The sequence below is a fragment of the Pituophis catenifer genome, unplaced genomic scaffold (assembly GCF_029215685.1).
Source record: "Pituophis catenifer annectens isolate HBS135680 unplaced genomic scaffold, rPitCat1.0.hap2 SCAF_6, whole genome shotgun sequence".
In the NCBI taxonomy this organism is placed as follows: domain Eukaryota; kingdom Metazoa; phylum Chordata; class Lepidosauria; order Squamata; family Colubridae; genus Pituophis; species Pituophis catenifer.
In genome coordinates, this window is record NW_027256886.1 from 91,742,968 (window position 1) to 91,768,269 (window position 25,302).

Here is a 25,302-nt window from a genome sequence, read left to right on the forward strand (position 1 = left end):
TGACCACAGTCTGTGCAGCTTGCCTGCCTTCCCACGCGGTGCCTGCGGCCCAAATGAGTGGCCCTGATCTGCCTGACTGGATAAGTAAGCCTGTTAGTCGCAGTTTAGCTAGCTCCCCCCCCGCCCCGTCCCCCAGCTTGCCTGGCCACCTCGGCTGCATCCCACACAGCACTATGGCCTAGCTAGCTGCCCCCCCCCCGCGTCCCCATCCCCCAGTTTGCCTGGCTTGCTTCGCCACCATGGATCCATTCCACGCAGCATTGCGGTCTAGCAAGCTGCCCCACCACCATCCCCAGTTCCAGCTTGCCTGGCTTGCTTCGCCACCGTGGCTCCATCCCATGCAGGCCATGGCACTTGCGGCCAACAAGGTGCCCCCCCCACCGTTCCCGACCTCCAGCTTGCCTGGCTTGCTTCGCTACCACAGCTCCATCCCACGTGGCACTGTGGCCTAGCTAGCTGTCCCCACCCCCCCTTGCACAGCTTGCCTGGCTTGCTTCACCGTTCACCTTGGCTGGTCAGGGAACATGCCATTCCCCCGCTCCAAGCTTCCTCTGGCCTCAAACTACGGCCCTCTGGGCTGAAGCAATTTATTTGGCCTGCTGCACTAAGCCAAAGGGCCGCGGGGGGGGGGGGGGGGGGGGGGGGCGCAGGAGGGCCAAAGCAGTTTGGGAATGGACCGGATGGTTCTTCTTACCTGCAAGAAGTCCTATCCAGAAGGCGCTCCAGTGGAGACCTTGCAGCCGTTTCTTCCATCCCTTGCCCAGACTCGGTTGCTTGCGGAGACGCTCCATGTGCTCTCTAGGTCGGTAGCTGCTTCTCTCCGCTGCTGCTCTTGCTGGGAGAGCGTCTTGTGCAATTTAGCAGCTGTGAGCCGCCGCTTTCCTCTAAGTTCCATCCGGAAAGCGCTGTGGCTGAGAGAAACAGCATTCAAGATGGTTGCTGCTTCTCTGTCCCGCAGTGCTGTCCGGATGGGATTTAGAGGAAAGCAGCGGCTCACAGCTGCTAAATTGCACAAGACGCTGTCCCAGCAGTGCAGAGAGAAGCAGCAGCTGCCCCATAGAGCAGAGATGGAGGGGAGCAGGTTCCGAAAGGCTGCTCAGTCAAACCTCACCATGTGGTGGAAGCGCTCACATTTTCGGCATACCAGTGGTGAAATTATTTGAAACCCATCACTGGTTGTGGTTGTGTTCAGATGAGCCTCTTTATCAGGACAGTTCATCTAGCAGTTGCATTGGCATTACATGGGGTGCTATTGATCGAATCCAGTATTTATTTATATGATCAAAGAACAGGAAATCCTCCAAGACAACCTAACCCAAAACAAGGGAACGGGGTCACAGGAAAATGCACACTAACACTACATAAAGTAAAAACAATCCAACAAATTCAGCAGTTACCATCCTGGGGTAAAATGCTCATCTGTTGCTATTCATTTAGTCATTCATACATGGCTGTGTTCATTTGAGACACTGAACTGGGGGGCGGGGATCTCTAAGAATAAGCAGTTGCACTGGCATAATGGATAATAGTGGGCCCTATTTATTCTCTTCATTCATTAGGCCAACACAATGCAGTTAATTAGGGCACGGTTCCTTCTATTGCACAATCCCCAAAAGATGAGTTAATTGGATAACCGAGATTAAACGGGTTGCCTGAACTCCAGGTACTTCAACCATCTCCTCCTTTAATGTGGTTAGCTTGCCAGGCCCTAGGGCAGTGTTTCTCAACCTGGGCCATTTGAAGATGTGTGGACTTCAACTGAATTTTAGGAGGTTGAGCAACACGGAGCTGCAGGATGCTTTGTATGGAGTCCTTGTGCTTGGAAAAGGCATAGCTTGCACCAAGAAACCCTTTCATTTCACAATGGGACAGGAATGACAACATTATGGCAGGTCATCCAGTCAGCCAGATGTTCAGACTGGATCTGGCATTTTTATCCACCTGTTGAGTCCTTCCCAAGGACCTGGAATAGGCAAATGTTGATGATTAATAATATTAAAGGTATTGTTACAGGAGCTAAGCTGTTCCAAGTTTTGCAATTCACGTCTGTGATTGACTTTTTTACAGTTTTTTTTTTTTAATTTGATTTATATGCCGCCCTTCTCCGAAGACTCAGGGCGGCTTACAATGTGCTCAGCAATAGCCTTCATCCTTTTGTATATTTATACAAAGTCAGCTTATTGCCCCCACAAACTGGGTCCTCATTTCACCTACCTTAGAAAGGATGGAAGACTGAGTCAACCTTGAGCCTTGGTGAGATTCGAACCCTGCAGTAATTGCAGGCAGCTGGGCTTAATAAGCTTAATAACAGGGTGCCTTAAACCCCTGTACCACCAAGGTTAATATCATTATGGTTCATTGACAGTCAGCCAGATGTTTAGACTGGATTTGGCATTTTTATCCACCTAGTAAGTCCTTCCTAAGGATAGGCAGAAGTTATTAAAGGTGTTGTCGCAGAATGTAAGCTGTTCCAGTAAAGCTGCCTTTTGCAATTGATTGATGGTAAATTTCAGTGACAATATTATTATAGTTAGTTAGTCAGATGTTTAAGATGGATTTGGCCTTTTTGTCCACCTAGCAAATATTTTCCAAGGCAGGTGATGGGCAGGTACTGTTATTTGATAGTGTTAAAGGTATCATCACAGGTTGTAAGCAGTTCCAAGTAAAGCTGCCTTTTGCAATTGGCTAATGATGAATTTGCCAATGACAATATTATCATTATGGTTCATCACAGTCAGCCAGATGTTTAGACTGGATTCAGCAATTCTGTCCACTTATCCAGTCCTTCCTTCCCAAGGATCTGGGATAGGCAGATGTGAAAGTTTGATGGTGTTAAAGGATGCAAACTGTTCCAAGTAAAGCTGCCTTTTACAATTGACTGATAGGGATTCTGTCAATGCCTATTGTTGTTGTTGTTGTTATTATTATTCTGTCAATGCCTACTTTTATTATTGTTATTTTCATTAAACATGAAACTCAGTCAACTGAACATTTAAAAATGTATCACAAATATGATCGACTGGCACTGATGGTTGATACGGGTTGCTGCCAGCTCCTAGGTAGTAACCAAGTATCTTCTTAAAATGTACGATGTTCCGAGTAGTGCAGTTTTTTGCAGTTCCACTGGTGTTATTGCAGGAAGCTGCAATTTCTTGATTTATTTTGTAAACTTCTTGGACATGGTACCAAGTGCCCCAATGACAATGGGTATCACTTCTTCTTCCTCTTCCTCTTCTTCTTCCTCCTCTTCTTCTTCTTCTTCTACTACTTCTACTTCTACTTCTCTTTATTCATTAAACATGAAACGCAGTCAACTGAACATTCAAAAATATCATTGACTGGCGGTAATGGTTGATACAGGTTGCTTCCAGCATCCTAGGTATCAACCAAGTATCTTCTTAAGATGTACGATGTTCCAAGTAGCTGTTTTTTGCAGTTCCGCTGGTGTTATTGCAGAAAAGTGCAATTTGTTATTATTATTATATACTTTATTCATTAAACATGAAACTCAGTCAACTGAACATTCAAAAATGCATCACAAATACCATTGACTGGTGCTGATGGTTGATATGGGTTGCTGCCAGCATCGTAGGTATCAACCAAGTACCTTCTTAAAATATATGATGTTCCAAGTAGCGCAGTTTTTTCCAGTTCCGCTGGTGTTATTGCAGGAAGCTGCAATTTGTTATTGTTGTTGTTATTATTATTATTATTATATACTTTATTCATTAAACATGAAACTCAAGTCAACTGAACATTCAAAAATGCATCACAAATATCATTGATCGGTGCTGATGGTTGACACAGGTTGCTTCCAGCGTCCTAGGTATCAACCAAGTACCTTCTTAAAATATATGTTCCAAGTAGCGCAGTTTTTTGCAGTTCCGCTGGTGTTATTGCAGGAAGCTGCAACTTCTTGATGTATTTTATAAAATTATTATTATTGTTATTATTTTATTATTGACAGCCAGATGTTCAGACCATGATTTTATCCCCTGCTGAGCCCTTCCCAAGGATCTGGGATAGGCAGATGTTGTTCTCTGGTGGGAACCATTGCAGAATGGTAAACTATTCCCAGTAAACTTGCCCCTTTGCAACGGACTGACAGTGATTTAATCCACACTGAATATAATACTTAATTTTAATTTAATTTTTAAATTAATGAATTTAAAATTTATATATATATATTAAAATGGTGTGTTTACACACACACACAACTCAAGCGAATGAATAAGACTCACGTTCTACACACCCACCGCCGGCGCCGCCATCTTACTAGGTCGTGTTTAGCCCCCGCCCCACCCCCCGCCACCAACTGCCTCGGAAACGGTGGGCGGGGCGAGCGCGGGCCAACGGCGAGCCGCGCCGCGCCGCGGGGGCGGTCCTTCCGGCGCGTTGCCGTGGCGCCGGCGCGTCCCGCGCGTGCGCAGAGGCCGTCGGGGCGGGGGCGCGCTCCCGCCCGCCCCTGCGGGTCCCCCTTTAAAGGCAGCGGCGGCGGCCCGGCCGGGCGTCCCCGTCGCCGCCTCAGGAGCGCCGCCATCATGTATCGCCGCTTGGGAGAGTTGCTGGCGCCCGCCCGCGCCGCCGCCGCCGCCGCCTCGGCCTCCCCGTGCGCGGAGCCCTGCGCGGCCTCGGCTTTGCAGCTGGTGGTGCCCGGGGAGTCCCGCCGTGGCTACAGCCAGGCGGTGAGCCGCGACGAGGCCTCCGAGGACGACCCGAACTTCTTCCGCATGGTGGAAGGCTTCTTCGACCGAGGCGCCGGCATCGTGGAGGACCAGCTGGTATCGGGGCTTCGCACCCGGGAGAGCGCCGAGGAGAAGCGGCACCGCGTGCGCGGCATCCTCCGCATCATCAAGCCCTGCAACCACGTGCTCAGCGTCTCCTTCCCCATCAAGCGCGACAACGGCGAGTGGGAGGTGGTGGAGGGCTACCGCGCCCAGCACAGCCAGCACCGCACGCCCTGCAAGGGAGGTGAGAGGACGCCCTTCACACGTGCACTCGCCGACACGCGTCTGGGACAGAAGGAGGCAGGCAGGCAGCAGCCCCGCCTCCCTGCCAAGGATCCCGTGGCCCTTTCTTGGCCAGGCTTTTCCCAGACGCGGGTCTGTCTTTTTTGGGGCGTCGCCGCTTCTCTGAAATATATATATATAAACACGGGTGTTTTGTTTTTCCATACGTGGCCGAGGAGATTTCCTTTCCCCGTCTCTGGGTCTTCTTCCGGCCGTCTTGTGTGGCATACGAGAAAGGGAATGGGCGCTTCTCCACCCCCTAAATCTACTTTAGGGTCCAAGCATGACACAAATGCACAAGCTGTTTGTGTGTGGTGCTTTTTTTTTTTTTTTTTTTTTTTGCTCGGGAGTTAAAATTGATCTTATGGATCCTGTCTCTTGGAGAGCGATTGGTTTGGTAAATGTGCAAATAGCCCCACAAACATTTTTTTTTTTAAAAAAAAAAAAGCCTTATAGGGATATGATAATAAACGGTTCTCCATTGTCAGTTTGCTGCAGCATGATTGAGGTGTTTGTGTATATATATATATGTATAGATAGATAGATGGATAGATAGAGAGATGGATAGATAGAGAGATAGAGAGATAGAGATAGATAGATAGATAGATAGATAGATAGATAGATAGATAGATAAATAGATAGATCTTAGCCAGGATTTTAAACATTTTAACTAACAAACTTATAATGACGTGGGAAAACACCCCAGATTTTAACTTTTCACATAGATAGATAGATAGATAGATAGATAGATAGATAGATAGATAGATAGATAGAATTCTTCATTGGCTAGGTGTGATTGGGCACACAAGGAATTTGTCTTTGGTGCATATGCTCTCAATGTACATAAACAAAAAATAAAATACATTCATCAAGAATAAAAAGTTGCATCACTTAGTGATAGTCAAGGTTACTAATAAGCTATCAAATCATACTAGGAAACAAATAAAAACAATATAAATTGAGAGATACAAGAAACATGGTTATAAGTGGGAAAAGATAGATACTAAGAAGAAAGAGAAGAATAATAGTAATGATTATATTTGTCAAGAATCATAAGATAACAACACTTAGTGATAGTCATAGGATACGAATAAGCAATTAAATCATACTAGGAAATGATAGAATAGAATTTTTATTGGCCAAGTGTGATTGGACACACAAAGAATTTGTCTTTGGTGCATATGCTCTCAGTGTACATAAAGAAAAATAAAATACATTCATCAAGAATAAAAAGATGCAACACTTAGTGATAGTTAAGGTTACTAATAAGCTATCAAATCTTCCCAGGGAACAAATAAAAACAATATAAATGGAGAGATACAAGAAACATGGTTATAGTCATAAGTGGGAAGAGATAGATACTAGTAAGGAAGAGAAGAATAATAGTAATACAGTCTTAGTAAATTATTTGCGTGTTGTGGGAATTAGTTGTTAAGCAGTGATGGCATTGGGGGGGGGGGGAAAGCTGTCCTTGTGTTTAGTTGTTTTGGTGTGCAGTGCCCTATAGTCTTTTTGTCGTTTTTTTTTTATATATAGTCATTTATTTATATATATAAATATATTCTATTCTCATATGGACAAGGACAATAGCATTTGATTGTAATTGTGGAATATAGAGTATTGTCCTGCTTCATTGTCGGAAGTGATTTTCCTTCTTAAAACTGGCTAGTGAAACTGGCTATTCTGTTTTTTTTTTTAAAAAAATGTTGAGTGCAGCTTGCAGAGACTGATTCTCTTTTTTATTTACCTTCCCACTCTGACCGCATGTCCCATTTTTGAATATGAATGGTTAACTGCGGATTACAAATGGAAAAAATCTCTTCCAAAAGTTGGTCCTGCCGAAATAATTAACAGCCCGCATCAATGGCAAACTCCTTCCAATCTTTGCTTGGCAAGGCCTCCTAGTAAATTCTTCTATTTTTTTCCTCTTGCGGAATAGTTACAGGGGTTCTGTTACTGACATGAAATTTTCAGTTATGAGAAGATATGTACGAGTGCGGTAGACAGTTGGGAGTGGTCGGCATTTGTGACTTTTCTGGTTTGCTTACAGTAAAAAGAAAAACTTTCAAATTTGTTTTTGTGATTTTTTCAAGAGGGAAGTAACAGCAGATCCAATTTGTTTCATAGCTCTTTCCTGCTTCTTACATAGATACATTTCCTAGGATCACTGTTTACATTATCCTGGTTAACCTTTTTAAACACTTGTGTACTCCTTTCAGCAGAGGAACAGGAGATATAATTGGCCTTGAGTATGGAAGTCACTTTAAGACTGAATCGGCTATTAAAGAACCTTATAGCATTTTCCCTTAGTTGCTTCATACTGGGATATACCCTGGGATAAGAGGGGGAATTAAAGCCTTAATACTTGAATCAGAATGGCTTCTTTGGTAGTTCAGCTGTTTATTGTATGATTAAACAGTAAACAAGGTTGACTCAGCCTTCCATCCTTTCTAAGGTAGGTTAAATGAGGACCCAGTTTGTGGGGGCAATAAGCTGACTTTGTATAAATATACAAAAGTATGAAGGCTATTGCTTAGCGCATTGTAAGCCGCCCTGAGTCTCTGGAGAAGGGCGGCATATAAATCAAATTAAAAAAAAAAAAAGACCGGTGTGCTACACAGTGGCAAGAAGATTGCCTTTGATGCTGTGTGGATCCCACGGGCATTCTTGCAACGGAAAGGGGTGTAGCACTGCTCTTCATTTGAACCACCCCACCCTTAAAGGAGGCAAAAATAAGGTGAGAGTTGGCAGCATTTACCCCTGCAGGCTACAGAGAACATCTTCGGATATTGTGTGATTCATCACACCCATGTTAGTCCTGCATCCCAGGTTTTCTGTAAGAATTCAAAGGTATCTTCCTCCAATTCTCCCCAAAGCAGTTCTGTAAGTTTGCACTGGGAAAGAGTTAAGGGGCTCAGCCATGCACTGGGTTTGTGTGGCTGAGAGTTTGTCCCAATCCTAATTCAGTGTCAGAAGCACTAGAGTACGTACTGTACGTACTGCAGTTAAAATGAATTTGAAAATCAGACATATATTTGTTTATCTTTTTTGTGCAGTCATTGATTTGTTCATATGTAGTGTATCCGGCAGTTGTTGATTGGTTAAGCGCAAAACTGGCCAGAACGGTAAGAATTGCAAAACATCCTTTCCCCAGAGTGTAACCTGATTCTTTAGATAAGAAAACCTGCACCAAAGGTTAGAAAGGTGCATTTTTATATGATGGAGACATACCTATCCTCTGGAGGAGAGAAGTTCCCCTCTTTTCTTCCCTGCTTTAGTCCCCCGGTGTGATAAGCTTTTTGCAAGTTCTGACAATTTCCTGCAGTCCATAGTTCATTCTTATTTGAGTTTAACGAGAAAAATAAAGTTTTCTGTGGAGTTTGCAGGAGCCTGCCATTCCATAGGTTTGAAAGAGACTTAGTTGCCCAAAGGCCAATTAATTGCTGGAAATTTGTATTTTGGATGCTATGTTTTTGTTCAGTTGCTTGATCTTCAGAGAGTGACTCAGTAGGTAGAACACTCAGGGTTTATATCAGCATATCAAAATATAAATTTTATTTGAGGTTTACAAAAGAAATGCTGAAGAACCTCTATGTAACATTTCAGATGTGAAGTTTATGTGGCTGGGAAATAAGGTCTCTTTGGAATTCTTCAAATATGGGTGGTCCCAGTCAGCCTGCCCAGATTAGTTTGGATACAAGGTTTAAAAATTCCTTTTGTGGCCACTGAAGGACACTGAATAAAATAATTGCTTTGATGCAGATATTTTGTTCTTTAATGTCTACATAGAGTGAAGATAATTTCAGAATCACCCAAGACAAATGCAATATTTTCTTGCAGTTTCTGCCATCCAGATTGGTTTCTTGGTGTGCTCTGTTGTAGCAATAATCTTGAAATAGTTGAAATAGTTATCGCCACATAATACAATCTTTTCAAAGTTGCTGACAAAGTTCTACCTCCCACTGTTATTCTCCTAAGAACCATATTATTTTTTCCCAACCTATGTAGGCAACCAAAATCCATTTAATATCGATCTCCAAATCCTTGTAACAAAAAAGAAAAGTCTTGCGTGAGGAACTCCAGTAAATCCGAGTGGCTTCTATGAGTTCCCCAGTGCTGGTAAATAACAGCAGCTTCCAAGAACCCTGCAGATATTCTGCATTTTAGTGTGGTGAACTTCATTACTCTCCTGTACCGCTCTCAGGGCTGCCAAAGCAGCTTTAGAGTGTTCAAATTATTTGCTTATGAATGTTTTCTATGAAGAGGGGAACGTTGGGAAAGAGAGTAGATTCATAACATGGATATGACATGCCTGTGGACATTGCTGCTTTTGGGCTAGGTGGCGATGTTTAGAAGACACAAGTAATCCAAGAGCAAGAATAGACCCATTGTCAAGTGACAGGGAAATCAAAAGATCCAGGCAGTTCAAATGGGTATACAGATTAATTGCAAGCTTAAGCTCTCTACAAGTATCTGAACTACTAATGGTCAAAGCAAATATGCAGTAGGTAACAGTCCGAGGAATTCAAGGTGGACTGGACTCTTGTGGGCGTGAAGGAACTTGAGACTAATGACCTGTTTGACTCCCCCCTCCCTCGGGTTCAGCCTGGTCATCTCCTACATCCACTTGCTTTTCGTGGATTTGCTCCAATTTTTTTTTTCTCTTAACAGTCTCCATATGGAGATTCTCAGTCATCCAGGTCATGGTTGTCCCGAAGGTGCTTTTTCAAGAGGCAGCTGGACTTTTTGTCTGTTTCTTTGAAGACATTTTGCTTCTCGTCCAAGAAGTTTCAAGTCCAGTTGCCTCTTGAAAACGCACATTTGGGACTTCATACCGTCCCTTTTTCTGTATTTAATTTGTTAATTGCTTTATGTTACTGTCTTTTTAATAAGGCTTGTTGATAATTGCAAATTGGGATAAGGTAGTCTTCCTTCTCTGTAACATTAAAACTTCACACCAACTTATATATTACCCCTTTTTTACATAATGTGTAAGTAACAGAAGCAGTTTCTGGTATAGTCCATGGGTTTGACAATAGTGAGACCCCTCTAATATAACAATCTCTCATGCTTTGGATTTTGGTATATTTGGGGTATTGCTGAATTATTCCTTGACAGATAAAATTATTTAAACAATTACTATGTTTTAAAGCTTGATCATCTGTAATAAAGTTTAAAGCTTGAATCTTTGGAGGTCCTTTAAATAATTCCATTGGGGTATTGAACTACCGGTAATTTGAATTGCTGGTCCATGCATCATCCCTGTCTTCAGAAGCGGTACATGTTGTGGTGTTGAAAAACCTTGAACAAAGTTGAGATTTATAGTCAGGAATTCTTGACTATCGTACTTTCTGACTTTTGGAAGGATGTCTTGTAAATTACTTCAAGAAGCAGGAATCTATTTCCAAACTTTATTGAGTATTCATTGATAATAAATTATGGCTTAATTTTTTGAAAATTCAGATACTTGTTCTTTAAACCATAGTAAACTTTACATTTAGCAAGAAGGAAGAACAAGTATTAAAAATGAAAATGTAGGATAAAAAGTAAACTGCTCTTTGCCTTTTGTGAAATCTGTGCATTCTCATATTTATCAATGATTTTATTTGGCGTATTTATAGTTGGTGGTTTTAATGTTTTTATGATGTAAGCATGGCTGTTTCGGAGCAGATATATTTGCCCAAAATCCCAAGATTGTTTTTTTTTTTGCAGTGCTTTTAGAAACTGCTCAGGGCTGTTTCATCACCTGAAAAATATTTTCAGTCTGTCTTCCAAGTCAACTGGACTAGTTAGGAACCTTATATATCTTACTATGCTTCTCTGAATTTTTGGATTTCATTTTTAAACGGCTGTGGTTATCCAAACCCTGCACATTGTCACTTCTAAGAGCATCTTTAAATATGCCATTAAATTAACTAATAGAAACAGTTTTACTTCCTAAATATTTCTTAAAAACTAAAAAAAAAACCCACATATTTTTAGTAACGGAAAGAAACAGTAGCAGCATCATGCATAGATTAAAAATACTCAACCCTAATTTTGTAAGGTCTATGGGTCTTGGACTTCTTTGCTGGGATTTAGATTTTTTAAAGACTGTTTTTCTCTCCCTCCTCCTCTCCCCCCCCCCCCCAGCTGTAAAGAAAACCATGCAAACAATTCACAATCATAATACAGTAAAGAGTACACTGGTGTTAGTTTGCCTGTATGATCATGTGCTTGGAGGTTGTGCTTCAGAAGAAACTACAGCTGCTCCTATTCATCATATGGACAGCTGTCCAGAGAACTAAAAGTATCCTAACAAGGTACAGGAAACAGGAATGACCTTCTAGTAATGGAGCAACATATGTTAATCTCTGTGCTTTATCCAGACTCTTAACAGAGATACCTAATCTTAAAGGAGACCATTGTTCCTGTAGAAACAGTCATGTTGAATAAATAACCCTGTTGACGTTTTGTCTTTGTCTTTGTACCTCTGGATCAACTACTACTAGAGCCTTAAGCCCAGTTATAATGGTCATCTCTTTCGTTTGCAAGCATCCTTAATTTTTAAAACCCCTATTAGCTTCTTAATAGTGGCTGTCTTTTCCTCTTGAGAAGCGCATAAACAAAAGAACTAACGCTTGCTTTCCCGGTTACTGTGTTTTTGCTAAAAAATCAAAATGTCCAAAACTCTTGTTAAACCTAAACCCAGCCTGTGTAAAGAAAAGGGAGTCTATGCCCGTGATGGCTAACCTATGGCACGCGTGTCACAGGTGGCACGCAGAGCTGTATCTGTGTGCAACGCAAGCGTTGCCCTAGCTCAGCTCCAGCACACATGTGCGCGGCGGTCACCTTATTTTCGGCCCTTCCGGGTCCACTGGAAGTCAGGAAACGGGCTATTTCCAGCCTCCGGAGAGCGTGGGGAAGGCAGTTTTTACCCTCCCCAGGCTCCTAGAAAGTTTTCACCCTCCCCAGGCTCCTAGAAAGCCTCTGGAGCCTGGGGAGGGCGAAAAACAGGCCTACCGGGCCCTCCATGCCATCACGTGCCAAAAGTGGGGGGAGCACGGGGGGTCACACACACGTGTGCAGGGGGGTGGAGCACATTGAATTATGGGTGTGGGCACGCATGCACGCAAACCCCCCGTGCTCCCCCCAGTTTTGGCACATGACGGCAAAAAGGTTAGCCATCACTGGTCTATGCCATGCGTGATGGCTTTCAGTTTTGGTTCTGCTTCATCACTTCCCTTTCTCCATCCCAAACTCGACTCAAGGATCTGGGTGTCTTATCTTCCAGGAACAGCCCCATTTAAAAATATCTAGTAATTTGGCAATAAAACACATCTGTTGGCATTTTCTGGCAGAGGAGTAAGGATTTTCCGGGAATATCTTGAAGCCTGTGGTTTATGGGGTTGCTGATCCCCTGAAGATGGCTCTGTTTTTTTTGCTATAAAATATTCCATCATATAAGCTTTATTTAAGGCACCTGGGTTTAGCTACTTTACTACTAAATTGTTTGGATTTATTCCTAATACTGATAGATAAGATCCTTACTTCACCATGTTTTTGTATCACTATTCACAAACTGTATTGTATTCACTACTCACAAAATTATTGCTCTGTGTAAGCAGTTGCTAAATTGTGTGTGTGAGTACAGTTTTACCTACAAGCCTGTCTTTTTCAGAAGGGACTTAAAAGCTCAAAAATTGAACATTTTTTCAGGATTCTTTGGTGGTTTTTTCATTGCTGCTTCAGTACAAAGGAGACGAATCTGTTCTTTGCAGACTGTTGGTTAACTTTCTTTTTCGGGTGTGCCGGAGGAAAAGAAAATCCTTAACAAACAACATCTTGTGCCAGTTCCAGTGGAAAGTTTAACCATGGCTGTGAGTCATTTTGTAGTAGGAGGCTTTTATAACAGAAAAGCAAATCGCCTGAGCATTTAGACAAAGTGAAGCTTAGCCTTGGTTGGGCAAGAATACTGCTAACTTTGATGCAGTTCTTCTCGCATTTCTAATGGCTGTTTTATTCCATCTCTTGAAATAAAAGGCACAAAAGAACAGAACAGAATAACAGAATTGGAAGGGACCCTGGAGGTCTTCTAATCCAACCCCCTGCTGAAGCTGGAAACCCTCTTCCAGGGGTGTCAAACTCAAGGCCCGCGGGCCGGATCTGGCCCGCGGGGTGCTTAGATCTGGCCGCGGTGCCTCTGTCAGCAAAAACGGAGCTTGGGAGGGCTGCACACGGCCTTCCTGAGCTCCGTTTTCACTGGCAGAGCGTTTGGGCCACCACAGGCGCCCCCAGCACGAGTAACGTTGAGCTGGCCACGCCTACCCTGGCCACGCCCCCCCAACCCTGATGTGGCTCTCAATGATATCAAGTTTGACACCTGTGCCCTATTCCCTTTCAGACAAGTGGCTGTCCAGTCTCTTCTTAAAAACCTCCAATAATGAAGCATCCACAACTTCTGGAGACAAGTCCAATTGCATTAAATTTGATTAGGAAGATGCACTGAATCTTAGCAATACCGTAGCCTCTGAAATGAAATACTTGGCAATGGAAGAGAATAACCGTAGCTCAGAGTTGAGCTCTGGAGTTCTTGGTACACTCTGAGCTTGGTTGTTTACTTGCAGATGTTTCTTTTTGCAATTATAATAGGGAACATCAGCTTGAGTGATCGTGAAACAGATTTAAGGCAGACTAAAAGATGCATGAGCGTAAGTTAGGCCCGGTTATTAGTTTTGTTTTCAAAGTTGTTCCTATTTATTTCCAGATACCATTTTGATAATATATTATCTTAACATGCCTTTTTTTTTTCTTGTGCATAATCAAAGTCTCCATTACATACAAGAACAATTTCTTAATAGCCATAAAATTTATAATCCTTGGTTCCTATCAAACAAAGTACCTTCATTTTCTCTTTCTTTCTAGTTAATGGGAGACTTCCATTATGTTGTCAAGAGTTCAGTGACCTGCCATTGCTCTTAAATGGAAACATAGCATGGAATGCTATGTTTAAATGCTTTGTGGCTCCAACTTAGTAAATTTTAATCATTAAAAGAAGAGCGCAATGAGAGTGGCTGTGAACTTGCTCCTTGCTTAGTTGTGGAAGGTTAGGTGACACTAAATAAGAGAGCAGGAAACAGGCTGCCTCAGATTAACGTGCTTCCAGACAGCTGAAATGAGGAAGCGATCGCTTCCTGTACAGCTGACTTTGCAAAATGAAGTTGTTCACTGCAGGCATTAAAAAGTAATTTGTCTCTTTTTCGTAAAAGTAAATACTTGATTGACCAGATAACACAGAATAGAATTGGCGTATCCTACACCTGTATTAGTATGTTTTATACTAATACAGTCAAAGGGGGCACGATGGCTCAGTGGTTAAAAACCTGAGTGCCGCACGATGGGGTGAGCTCCCGTTCCTTGCTCCAGCTCCTGCCTATTCAGCAGTTCAAAAGCATGCAAAATGCAAGTAGATAAATAGGTACCACTTTGGGTGGGAAGGTAATAGGTTCTGTGTGCTCAGCATATAGTCATGCTGGCCACATGACCACGGAAATATCTTTGGACAATGCTGGCTCCTTCGGCTAAGAAACGGAGATGAGCACCATCCCCCTGAGTCGGACATGACCAGAAAGAGGAAACCTTTACCTTTTTATATTTTATATTTTAGCAGCTGAATCCAGGATATTGTGGACTTTTGAGCCTGACATGTGTTTTAAATCAGTCAGTGGAAACCACTAACGATTATGAATGGTATGGAGTTGTAAGTCTTGCTGAACAAGCGCTAATATCATTTATGAATATAGAATAACAAGAGTTCAAAGGGACGTTGGAGGAGGCCTTCTGGTTCTGCTCAAGCAGGAGACTATTCCAAACAAATGGCTGTCCAATCTCATCTTACAAATCTCCAGTGAAGGAACACCCACAACTTCTGGAGGAGCCATTCCATTAATTGATTTTTCTCATTGTCAGGAAATTTCTCCTTATTTCTAGTTTGATTGTCTCTGGTAGGATTCAAAAATTTAGCAACCAGTTGTCTGCCCAGTTGCTGGGTGAGTGTGTCCGTGGTGGGCATGGCCTACTCGGCCTCCTGCACCACGGGGGGGGGGGGGTGTTTTCACCCTCCCTAAGCTCTGGAGGTTTTCCTCAAGCCTCTGGGAGGGCGAAAATGGCCTTCTCCGGGATCTGGAGGCCGGAAACGGGCCCGCTTCCAGAACTTATAGAGCCTTCGTGGCACAGCAGACTAAAGTGCTGTTAACTAGCACCAGCTGCCTGCAATTACTGCAAGTTCAAATCTCACCAGGCTCAAGGTTGACTCAGCCTTCCATCCTTTCGAGGTAGGTAAAATGAGGACCCAGATTGTGGGGGCAATAAGCTGACTTTGTATAAAAAAAAAAAGAACATCGCTTGGGGGGGCCAAAAGCCCTACTAAGCAGGTATATACAAAAGTATGAAGGCTATTGCTTAACGCACTGTAAGCTGCCCTGAATCTCCGGAGAAGGGCGGCATATAAATCAAACCAATAAATAAATAAATAAACAAACTTCCGAGAGGCCCATTTTTTGCTCTCCCCAGGCTCCGGAGGCTTTCTTCGAGCCTCCGGGAGGGCAAGAACAGCTTCCCCCGGGCTCTGGAGGCCGGAAATGGGCCCATTTCCAGACTTCCAGAACTTCTAGGAGGCCTATTTTTTGCCTTCCCAGAGCCTCTTTGTGGGTGCTGCACTTACCTGGCATCCAAAACAGGCCACCTGGAGACTCTTGGGAGGGGAGGGGTGGGAGGGGCCAGGCAGTTCTTGCAACTACTGGTTCAGCGAACCAGATGTAAAATTAGCATCCAGTTTGCCCGAACCGGTCCGAATAAACTGAATCCCACCCCTGGGTTTATCTTTGATTTTATTACTCTCTGTTCAAATCATTTGACTGCTTTTTTCATTGAAATGATTTCTTCATTCAGTGATCATCTCCTTAAACCCAACTGTATATATTATTCTGTCAGTATTATGCTTATTACTTCAAATATTGCATAATAGCTGCCTATTAGTGCTGGTTTGCTCACAGTTGGATTTTCCAGACCAAGAACAGCATATACAATGTTGAAAAAATGAGCCCTTGTGAATAATACTAGGTTACTTTAAAAAAAAGTATTTACAGAATTATGAAAACCGAGGGGCGGCATATGAATTGATTTGAATTAATTAAATTAAAACAAATTTGGGGACCTGGGTCTGTAGTTGGATTGGATTTCTGCTTAAAACCAAATGTGAAGATGATAATTCAATCGTTGAACAAAATGACTCACGTTGTGGATTTGCATGGTGGAACAAATATGAGAGCTGATAGAATTAGTTACAAATTTGGCTTTTTTTTTTTATCACCAAAAGATTGGGCAAAATAATTTGCATTGTATTTGGCCTTCCTGGTAAATTGCCTTTTTTTTTTTTTAAATAGTTGTCTTCCTTTTTGTGCTCCTTTTGTGCTCGTGGCTGATTTCTTATTGGCAAGCGACACACATGCATCAGTCACTAACATTCATGTTTCTTTTAAAACAGGTATTCGTTACAGCACGGAAGTGAGTGTTGATGAAGTGAAAGCTCTAGCTTCTCTTATGACATATAAATGTGCAGTAGTTGGTAAGTAATTCTAAAATGCCCCAGGGCTTTTAATCTTGTCAGAAAGATGTTTGTGAGCATTATTCCCATGTAAGAGCTAGGAATTTTGGGGAGCAAGAGAGATCTACCTTGCTTTGGTGAGCTCCTGGAGAAGGTATTTGGAGTAATGGCTTGTGAGGGAGATGACCTCCCTCCATAGATTGTGTAGGTGGGCTGAGCTTGTAAAACAACTGTCTATGCCAGGGGTTTCCAACCTTGGCACCTTTAAGCCTGAAGGACTTCAACTCCCAGAATTCCCCAGCTGGCTGGGGAATTCTGGGAGTTGAAGTCCTTCAGGCTTAAAGGTGCCAAGGTTGGAGACCCCTGATCTATGCTTTCCTGGGGATTTTTAAGTTTTCTTTTCTGTTTTCTTGGTGTGCCTGAAAATGAAGGATGTCCCTGGGAGTAGAGATATCTACTTTGCCAATTTTAGGGCATTTCAGAAATAACATTTCTAGCCTTCATCCAGCCTCAGCGTGCAGCTCCTTTTCTGTTTATGAAACAGAGAAAAATTGATTAAATCTGATGTAACACAAGCTTTTAAATCTCCTGTCTGATCTCCTAGCTGATCAAAATTAGCAAAACAAGAAATGGTGAGCATATCCCTTGAGTAGAGTGGTTGGTCCCACTGGTCTTAAAAAGGCCTGAATCCAAACAGTTCTTCAACTACCGTCAAATAGCACAAATAAACCTTTGTAGAAGTTTGCACACCTAATTAGATGTGTAACACTATAGAAAAGAAATATCCTGTTTTTCATAGATAAATAATTCTTGTAAAAAAACCCAATTCTGAATCTCGTCTTTTCGTTATGTTGAAGGGCATGGTGAATTATTTTAAAATAAATCATTGTCTTATGTATTTTTTTTTGCATTTTTTTTTCATTTTCTGTTGATATCTCTGTGTCTAATTCCTAAAGTGGAAAAGACCAGGCAGGCATCAGAGCTAGCGATAAGATAAATCTTTACCATCTTTACATTCTTGTCCTTTGTTTTTTTTTTTTTAACTTAAGCGTGAACATTTGTTTTCAGATGTGCCATTTGGTGGTGCAAAGGCTGGTGTTAAGATCAATCCTAGGCTATATACAGTAAGTTCAAATTCCAGAAAAATATGCTTTCCATCGGCATGTTTAGGCTTAGATATCTGAGGAGCTGTTTTCTTAACGTAGACCAGTTAAGACAATGCAGTAGAATTCTATATATTTTCTTGGTCTGGAGAGATTAATTGCATACATTCATACCTATCATACCTTTCAGATAAGCAATAATCACAGGAAAAGTTGCCAAATAAGCTTACAGTATGAATGTTGCCTGCAATTATTTTGGTCAATTGAGGCTGTCACCTTTTTTTCTGAAATAAAAGGAATGACTTAGTTAGCAGCCAAATTGTACCCATGTCACTACAAGTAGTCCTTGACTTACAACTTTAATTGAGCCCAAAATTTCTGTTGCAAAGTGAGACATTTGTTAAATGGGTTTTGGCCTGTCTTACGACCTTTCTTGCCATAGTTGTTAACTGAATCACTGCAGTTGTTAAGTGAGTCACACGGTTGTTAAATGAATCCGGCTTCCCCATTGACTCCGCTTGTCAGAAGGTCGCAAAAAGTTATCAGAAGGCCCCGGGACACTACAACCGTCATAAATATGAGTCAGTTGCCAAAAATCTGAATTTTGATCTAGTGACCATGGGGATGCTGCAATGGTCATAAGTGTGAAAAACAGTTACAAGTGACTTTTTTCAGTGCTGTTGTAACTTTGAACAATCACTAAATGAACTGTTGTAAGTTGAGGACTCCCTGTATATGAGGAAGGATGCAGTATTGGTCAGATGTTGCATGTTTTGGCCAATATGCCAATAAAAGATCAGTTTGCTTAGAATGCTTTCATTCTACACAAGTTAGAATGTAAACTTGAGTCTACTTTGCAAGCCAACTTATGTTTTGGGGGTATGTGCTGTGCAGTGATGAATACTCAGGATAAGAAGAATTAAATAAAAAGGATTTATTCCAATCGCAAGGTTTCAAGATAAAGGGTGGTTCAGAATCATTGCAATAGAATATTGTAATCCTTAGTTTTAGTTGTGGTATGTTTCTAGCAATCCTAAAGTGGCAGTTGATGTCATTAAAAGTCATTGTTAAAGTTAACAATGAGACCATAAAGATGTAAAGAAAGGTTAAAAATCTTAAACAGCATTAAAATGCTAAATTTCACCGCAGTGACCAATAGCGCTTAGACTTCTATACCGCTTCACATTGCTTTACAGCCTTCTCTAAATGGTTTACAGAGTCAGCCTATTGCCCAAAACAATCTGGGTCCTCATTTTACCGACCTCAGAAGGGTGGAAGCTTGAGTCAACCTTGAGCCAGTGAGAATTGAACTCATGGCAGTGGGCAGAGTTAGCCAGCACTACTGCATTAAAACCACTGTGCTACCACGGCTCCTATTAAACTCTACAGGGGCGCTGGTAGCACCAGATTAAACAAAAACCCGAGTAAAAACTTTATTTTATTTATTTACTTGAAGAGGGAGGGAATTTTACAGCAGAATAAACACATTTTCCTGCAATCTGTTGTGCCTCCAAGAGACAAAGCATATTTTTCCTGACCTCACAGCTGTCCAGCTGTGGAATAGCTCCTTCCTCTCTCGCCAGCACTTTAGAGATGAACTTCACAAATTGATCCTGGCCTTCAGAGGTTGGGGAGATTAATAGCAGCAGTTACTTTCCAAGGTTCACATACAATCCAAAACAATGGGTTGGGCTGGTACCTCACCTGTTATTTGCATGGTGGCTAAGCCTAGACTAGTAGATGGCCTAGGAGCTATCGGCTAAACCTTTGCTAAAATCACGAGTGTTGACTTTGGGCGTTGCTTACTCACCTCCTGAATATTCACTGTCTCCTTTGTTGTTGTAGGATAATGAATTGGAAAAAATCACAAGGCGGTTTACCATAGAACTCGCAAAGAAAGGCTTCATCGGTATGTCAAACGGGAATATCTGTATTGATCTGGGCGAGAGGAATCAGCAGTACTAGATAGTAAAACTGTGCCCTCACCTACCCCAAAGTAGCACTGGTAACTTGAACGTGGTAGTGCATATTGTGAAGACACTCGGAAGGACAACAGTGCTTGTGTTTCCTTGTTTTAATTCAGGGGTCTCCAACCATGGCAACTTTAAGACTTGTGGACTTCAACTCCTAGAATTCCTCAGCCAGCAAAGCTTGAAGTCCACAAGTCTTAAAGTTGCCATGGTTGGAGACCCCAGTTTTAATTAATCAGCTACAGCAAAGCCCAAGGGGGTCTGAGCTGTAGGTTTGCATGCTTGATGCTTTCGGTTCCAGGGATGTGCAAAAAATCCATTCCCCTGGGAACAGAATTCTTCCAGATTGATGAATTTCCGCATCTCTCTCTTCAAACCCTCCACATCGAGAGTACCTAGAAAATCATATTAAAGAGATCTGCTCATACTTGGCTTGTCAAGCTGTCAAATCAAAAGACCAATTTGTCTTGTTTGTTCACTTCATAGCTGATGGGAGAAACGCCCATTTTATCCTGTTCTCTTTTGAATGCCGTTCATTCTTTAATAATCTCTCCAGCATTTGAATCATGGGAATAAAATTCGCTTCCCTTCTTTCCGCCTGCAACTATCTGTGGACCCTGAACCCAGGGGTGAAATTCAGCAGGTTCTGGAGAACCGGTAGTGGAAATTTTGAGTAGTTTGGAGAACCAGCAAATACCACATCTGGCTGGCCCCAGAGTGGGGTGGGAATGGAGATTTTGGAGTATCCTTCCCCTGCCACGCCCACCAAGCCACACTACGCCCACCAAGCCACGCCCACAGAACCGGTAGTAAAAAATTTGAATTCCACCACTGCCTGAACCCCTTCTGGAAGCCAGGGGTCATTCCTTAGCAAGATATGATAGAGCAGAGCAAACAGCTGGGGAAAAAAGAAAAATATTCAATTTATAAACATTGGTAGCTTGGGGTACAAGTCAATAGGTTTATTATTTCCACCTTCCAACTATCTTTTAAAAAAATCTTTTAAGGTATAGATTTTTTTTTCCCCATGAAGTAGGGATAGTCTGCTTCTTTTTGTCTTCTAAGTGATTGAATGGAGACGTTTCTTTCTATTTAGACCTGTGTTTCCCAACCTTGGCTATTTTAAGATGCTTGGACTTCAACTTCCAGAATTCCCCAGCCAGTATGGCTGGTTGAGGAATTCTGGGAGTTGAAGTTCATACATCTTCAAAGGGTCACGGTTGGGAAACACTGATTTAGACCATGAATCATTGCATCCATGAATAAAGACAACATTATTTCTAATGGCTTTGCAACGTAACCCTAACATAACCGTAAGCAATATCCCAGCTGATTCTTTTGGTTTCCATGCGCGGAACTGGTTTATGTTTAATGGTGTCCCCCCTTTGTTCCTGGCTTTGCCGAACAGGGCCCGGTGTGGATGTGCCAGCTCCTGACATGAGCACTGGTGAACGGGAGATGTCGTGGATTGCAGACACCTATGCTAATACCATAGGGCACTATGTAAGTTCTGAACAAAAGCTTCACTTATGGCACAGTGGCCTTACGACCTGTTGTTCAAGTTGCTTACAACCTAGCATCGACCTAGAACAGATTTGCAGTTCTTTGGACAAGCAACATAAGATCAATATAAGGTCTATATGTCTGCAAACATCACTGTTGAATGAGTGTCTTTCCCCAAATAAATACCGTGTTTTCCCAAAAATAAGACCCTGTCTTATATTTTTTTGAACCCCAAAATAAGTGCTTGACCTTATTTTCGGGGAGGTCTTATTATTTTGGGGCATGTGGAGCAAGATGGGGCTCCTCTTGCCTTCTTATCTGATTTTTAGCTCTGCGTTTAAATATTTTCAGGGAGGGCTTATTTTCGGGGGGAGGCTTATTTTAGCGCATGTGCTCAAAAGCCCGATTGGGGTTATTCTCAGGGGAGGTCTTATCTGTGCGTCTGCTGTCCTCCTTAACAATGGGCTAGGTCAGGGGTGTCAAACTCGATTTCATTGAGGGCTGCATCAGGGTTGTGTTTGACCTCAAGCGGGGGGCGGGGTGTGTGGCCAGGGGGCGTGGCCAGCTTGACATCACTCGTGTCAGGGGGGCCTGTGGGGGCCTGAGTGCTCTGCCAGCAAAAACAGGCTCCCAAGCTCCGTTTTCGGCTGCGACGGACTCCTGCAACCCTCTGCCAATGCCCTCCCCCTCCACCCCCCCGAGCTCCATTTTCACTGGCAGAGGCACTGCGGTCTGGTCCTTTGCTGTTTCCAGGGCGTCCTCGTGGGTCAGATCTAAGCACTCCATGGGCCAGATCCGGCCCCCGGGCCTTGAGTTTGACACCTCTGTGCTAGGTGATTGAGTGGAGTCACCTAGCGCAGGGGATTCGAGAGCTTCTCTTACCACGGCGCCTGTTCTTGGAGGCTTGCAAATCAGTTAATTTCTATTTTGTTTTGTAAGCTGTCATAGTGTAGGGCAAGCCCTTGTCGCATCCTTTTTCTCCCCACACCACAGGGCTCCTCAAACAGTTTTAATATAATATATTGACTCCAATTCAAAGGCCGTACTGAATTCTCTTCCCTTGCCTCTGCTAATTTCTCTGTATTGGAGCCATAAATTAATAAAAGATGCACATTGAGGAGGAGATCTTGGCACGTTTGCAAAGACTGATGCCCTGAGCTTTGGCGTTTGTTGCCATTTGAGATTAAATAACATTAGACTTAGAGAAAAGCAGTCTAGTTCTGTCCATAATAATCTGTACTAGTAATCCATATGTAGTTCATTGCAATATAAATGGCGGTCACTTGTTGAGCTGGTTATTTTTGCGGCGTTGATATGCGCTTTTAACTGTTAACAAACTGGCATAAAATTATGAAAACAGTCAATCTGTCGGCATAAATTACATCCAGGCTGTATTAGCCCTGAAATGAGACCATGCCCAATTCTAAAAATTGACAATATTTAATAATACTCGAAAGTTCTGCTTTCTGATTTTGACAACTGTTCTCATCGACTAGGGAAGATATAATCTTTTTCGAAATACGGTGCCAGGGAGCTTTTCTTTTAAATTCAGTTTTGTACCTACCCTGTTTCCCCGAAAATAAGACATCCCCCAATAATAAACCCAATTGGGCTTTTGAGCACATGCGCTAAAATAAGCCCTCCCTGAAAATAAGCCCACCCCGAAAATATTTAAACACATGTGCAGCTGGTCCCCGCCATTTCCTCTGGTTAGGATAAGGGAGACAGAGCTGGAATTTAATTAATTCAATTTATATGCCGCCCCTCTCCGAAGACTCAGATAAAATGTCAGGAGGAGCCCCATCTTGTTCCACGTGCCCCAAAATAATAAGACCTCCCTGAAAATAAGGCCAAGTGCTTATTTCAGGGTTCAAAAAAATATAAAACAGGGTCTTATTTTCAGGAAAACACGGTAATTGTTTTCAACTAGAAGGCAGGGGAAAATTGGAGACTAGGGAGGGAGGGGTTTGGCCACCAAGAGAAAGTCCTTCTTTTCAAAATTCTTTTAATTATTCATGCATGAGCAAGAAATTGAATTATTCCACTTCGGTTCATCTGAGTTAACATTTTGCTTATTCAGGGTGACCATGGAAACAGTTTTCTAAACAGCCTCTTGAGTGACTCCATGGACTTCTCTCACATAATTTTACTTGAGATGGATACTTTAAACTTTGGCAAAAAAAAATCACTCCGGATTACAAGACTATGAAGTTTCAACTAAGTGACAAATGGCGTTTGTTTTTCTGCACACACATTGTGGAGGGAAGAAAAGAAGAGAAAATAATTTGCTCGTCAGTATTCTAGTCAGCGAAGCTGCAGCTCTAAATAACTTTTTTCCCTTTTTGGCCAGTTTTATTAAGAGAGGTTTTCCTGCCTTGACGCACTGGCATTTTTCTCTGGGTGTAGCAGATTGCTAAAAATAGGCATATTCTTGTTCTTGGATCTAATGCAATTGAGAATTCACTGAAAACTCCTGATTTGATATCATAATTGGGAATATAATCCATAGTTCGTTGCCCAAAGGAATTAATTTATTGCTCATGCGACTGGTGCAGTTTGTAAATTTAAAAGCCAGTGATTTTTTTTTTTTGGTACGGATTACCCATGTATGATAAAATGCTTGTTTATTTGAAGTGTGAGATTTCCTCTCCTTTGCTTTTTCAAAGATTTTTGTGACGCTCCAAAGCTACTAACAAGAGTTGATAAAAAAAAATACGGAGTTTATAGGATGTTCTGATGGAAAGTCAATGGAGATTCTCAATCATTCAGCTCATGGTTGTCCCAAAGCGACTTTTTTCAAAAGGCGAGTGGACTTACTTTGTTTTTCCTTGAGGATGTTTTGCTTCTCATCCAAGAAGCTTCTTCAGTTCTGACTGAATTCTGATTCAGTCAAGCTGAAGAAGCTTCTTGATTCAGTCAGAATTGAAGAAGCTCCTTGGATGGGAAGCGAAAAGTCTTCAAGTAAAAACAAAGAAAGTCCACTTGCCTTTTGAAAAAGCACCTTTGGGAGTCTGATTGAAAGCTTATTAGTTTAAGATTAGATAAACAGTTTGTTGTTTTTTTTGCTATTCCAAGGTGCTAAATAAATTAAGATTGGCGCAGAAACTGAAGAATTGTAGATGCAATGTTTACCATCCAAATGTAGTATGCCAGAGCCTGAATGGGGCACAGAGGCTTCTAGTCCACATAGATAAAATTTCAGCATCTGTTTCCCACTGGTTAGGCCCTGCAATCTCTTCTCCCTGGTTAAGCCCCAAATTGCAAGGCTCAACACGGCCGAGCAGAATACCCCACAGAGTTTTACGGTGTATAATGTGGGAACTATGACAACAGCATCATACACTTTCTACAAACGAAGCGAGAGCTTCATTTTTGTATTATTCTGACTCATCAGCCAAAGAAAATAATAACTGGAAGCGGTGAGTCAGATGTTTTAAAACTCGAGACAAGGCCAAGAAGGAAGAACATTTCCAATTTGAAAGAATTCCTATCTAATGTAAACGAAAGAAGAGCAAAAACTGTAAAGCAAATACAATATGAGATAAATTTGGGACATTCTGTGTCAATCTTTTTGGCAGCTGCCAAGACATGAAAAAAAAAACATGTATCTAAGCATAATTCTCAAGGACTCTTTTTAGCAAGCCTTTTTGAGAAGAATTTGAGCAACTGTTGTCCTGTTCTTCATTAAGAAGCAATTTATGCCTTTCTACTGTAGAGCCGAGATGTTTCTATTTTCTTTCTAACAGCCCTGCTGTGATCCACTACTGAAAGGGGGGGGAGGGAGGACGTTCGCAGCTGGCTGTTTATATGATGGATTCCTGAATTTCGGTCCATCCAGTTCATCTTGGAAATTCAGAGAACATTGTTAAAATTGCAAATGGAACTCTCTCCATCTTGCTGCATTAGTGGCAGCCAGGATGAAGAAATGCACGACGCAATGTGTGAACCCACAACTCCTAAATTGGAATATAGTTTGGTAATTGTGCCTTAGTGTGTAAAGTTGGATCGTAAGATAGAGTTTTAAACAGACCCCAAATTTCCATTTCTGGGAGTGGCTTTGCATTTCTAGTGAATTTGCAATTCACTGTTTCTTTGAAGAATGCCAACACGTGCGAAAGTAGGAATAACCCAGC

General features: G+C 42.2%; 1 protein-coding gene across 1 annotated transcript in view; it reads left to right on the forward strand.

The window, feature by feature from the left end:
* The first annotated feature begins 4,481 nt into the window (after positions 1-4,481).
* GLUD1 (glutamate dehydrogenase 1) overlaps positions 4,482-25,302 on the forward strand; it is a 39,205-nt gene continuing 18,384 nt past the window's right edge. The window contains exons 1-5 of the mRNA XM_070946533.1: positions 4,482-4,971; positions 16,534-16,614; positions 17,662-17,717; positions 19,542-19,605; positions 21,075-21,169. Of these exons, the coding sequence (XP_070802634.1) occupies positions 4,542-4,971; positions 16,534-16,614; positions 17,662-17,717; positions 19,542-19,605; positions 21,075-21,169 (726 nt within the window). The 5' untranslated portion in view covers positions 4,482-4,541. The remainder of the gene's footprint in view (positions 4,972-16,533; positions 16,615-17,661; positions 17,718-19,541; positions 19,606-21,074; positions 21,170-25,302) is intronic.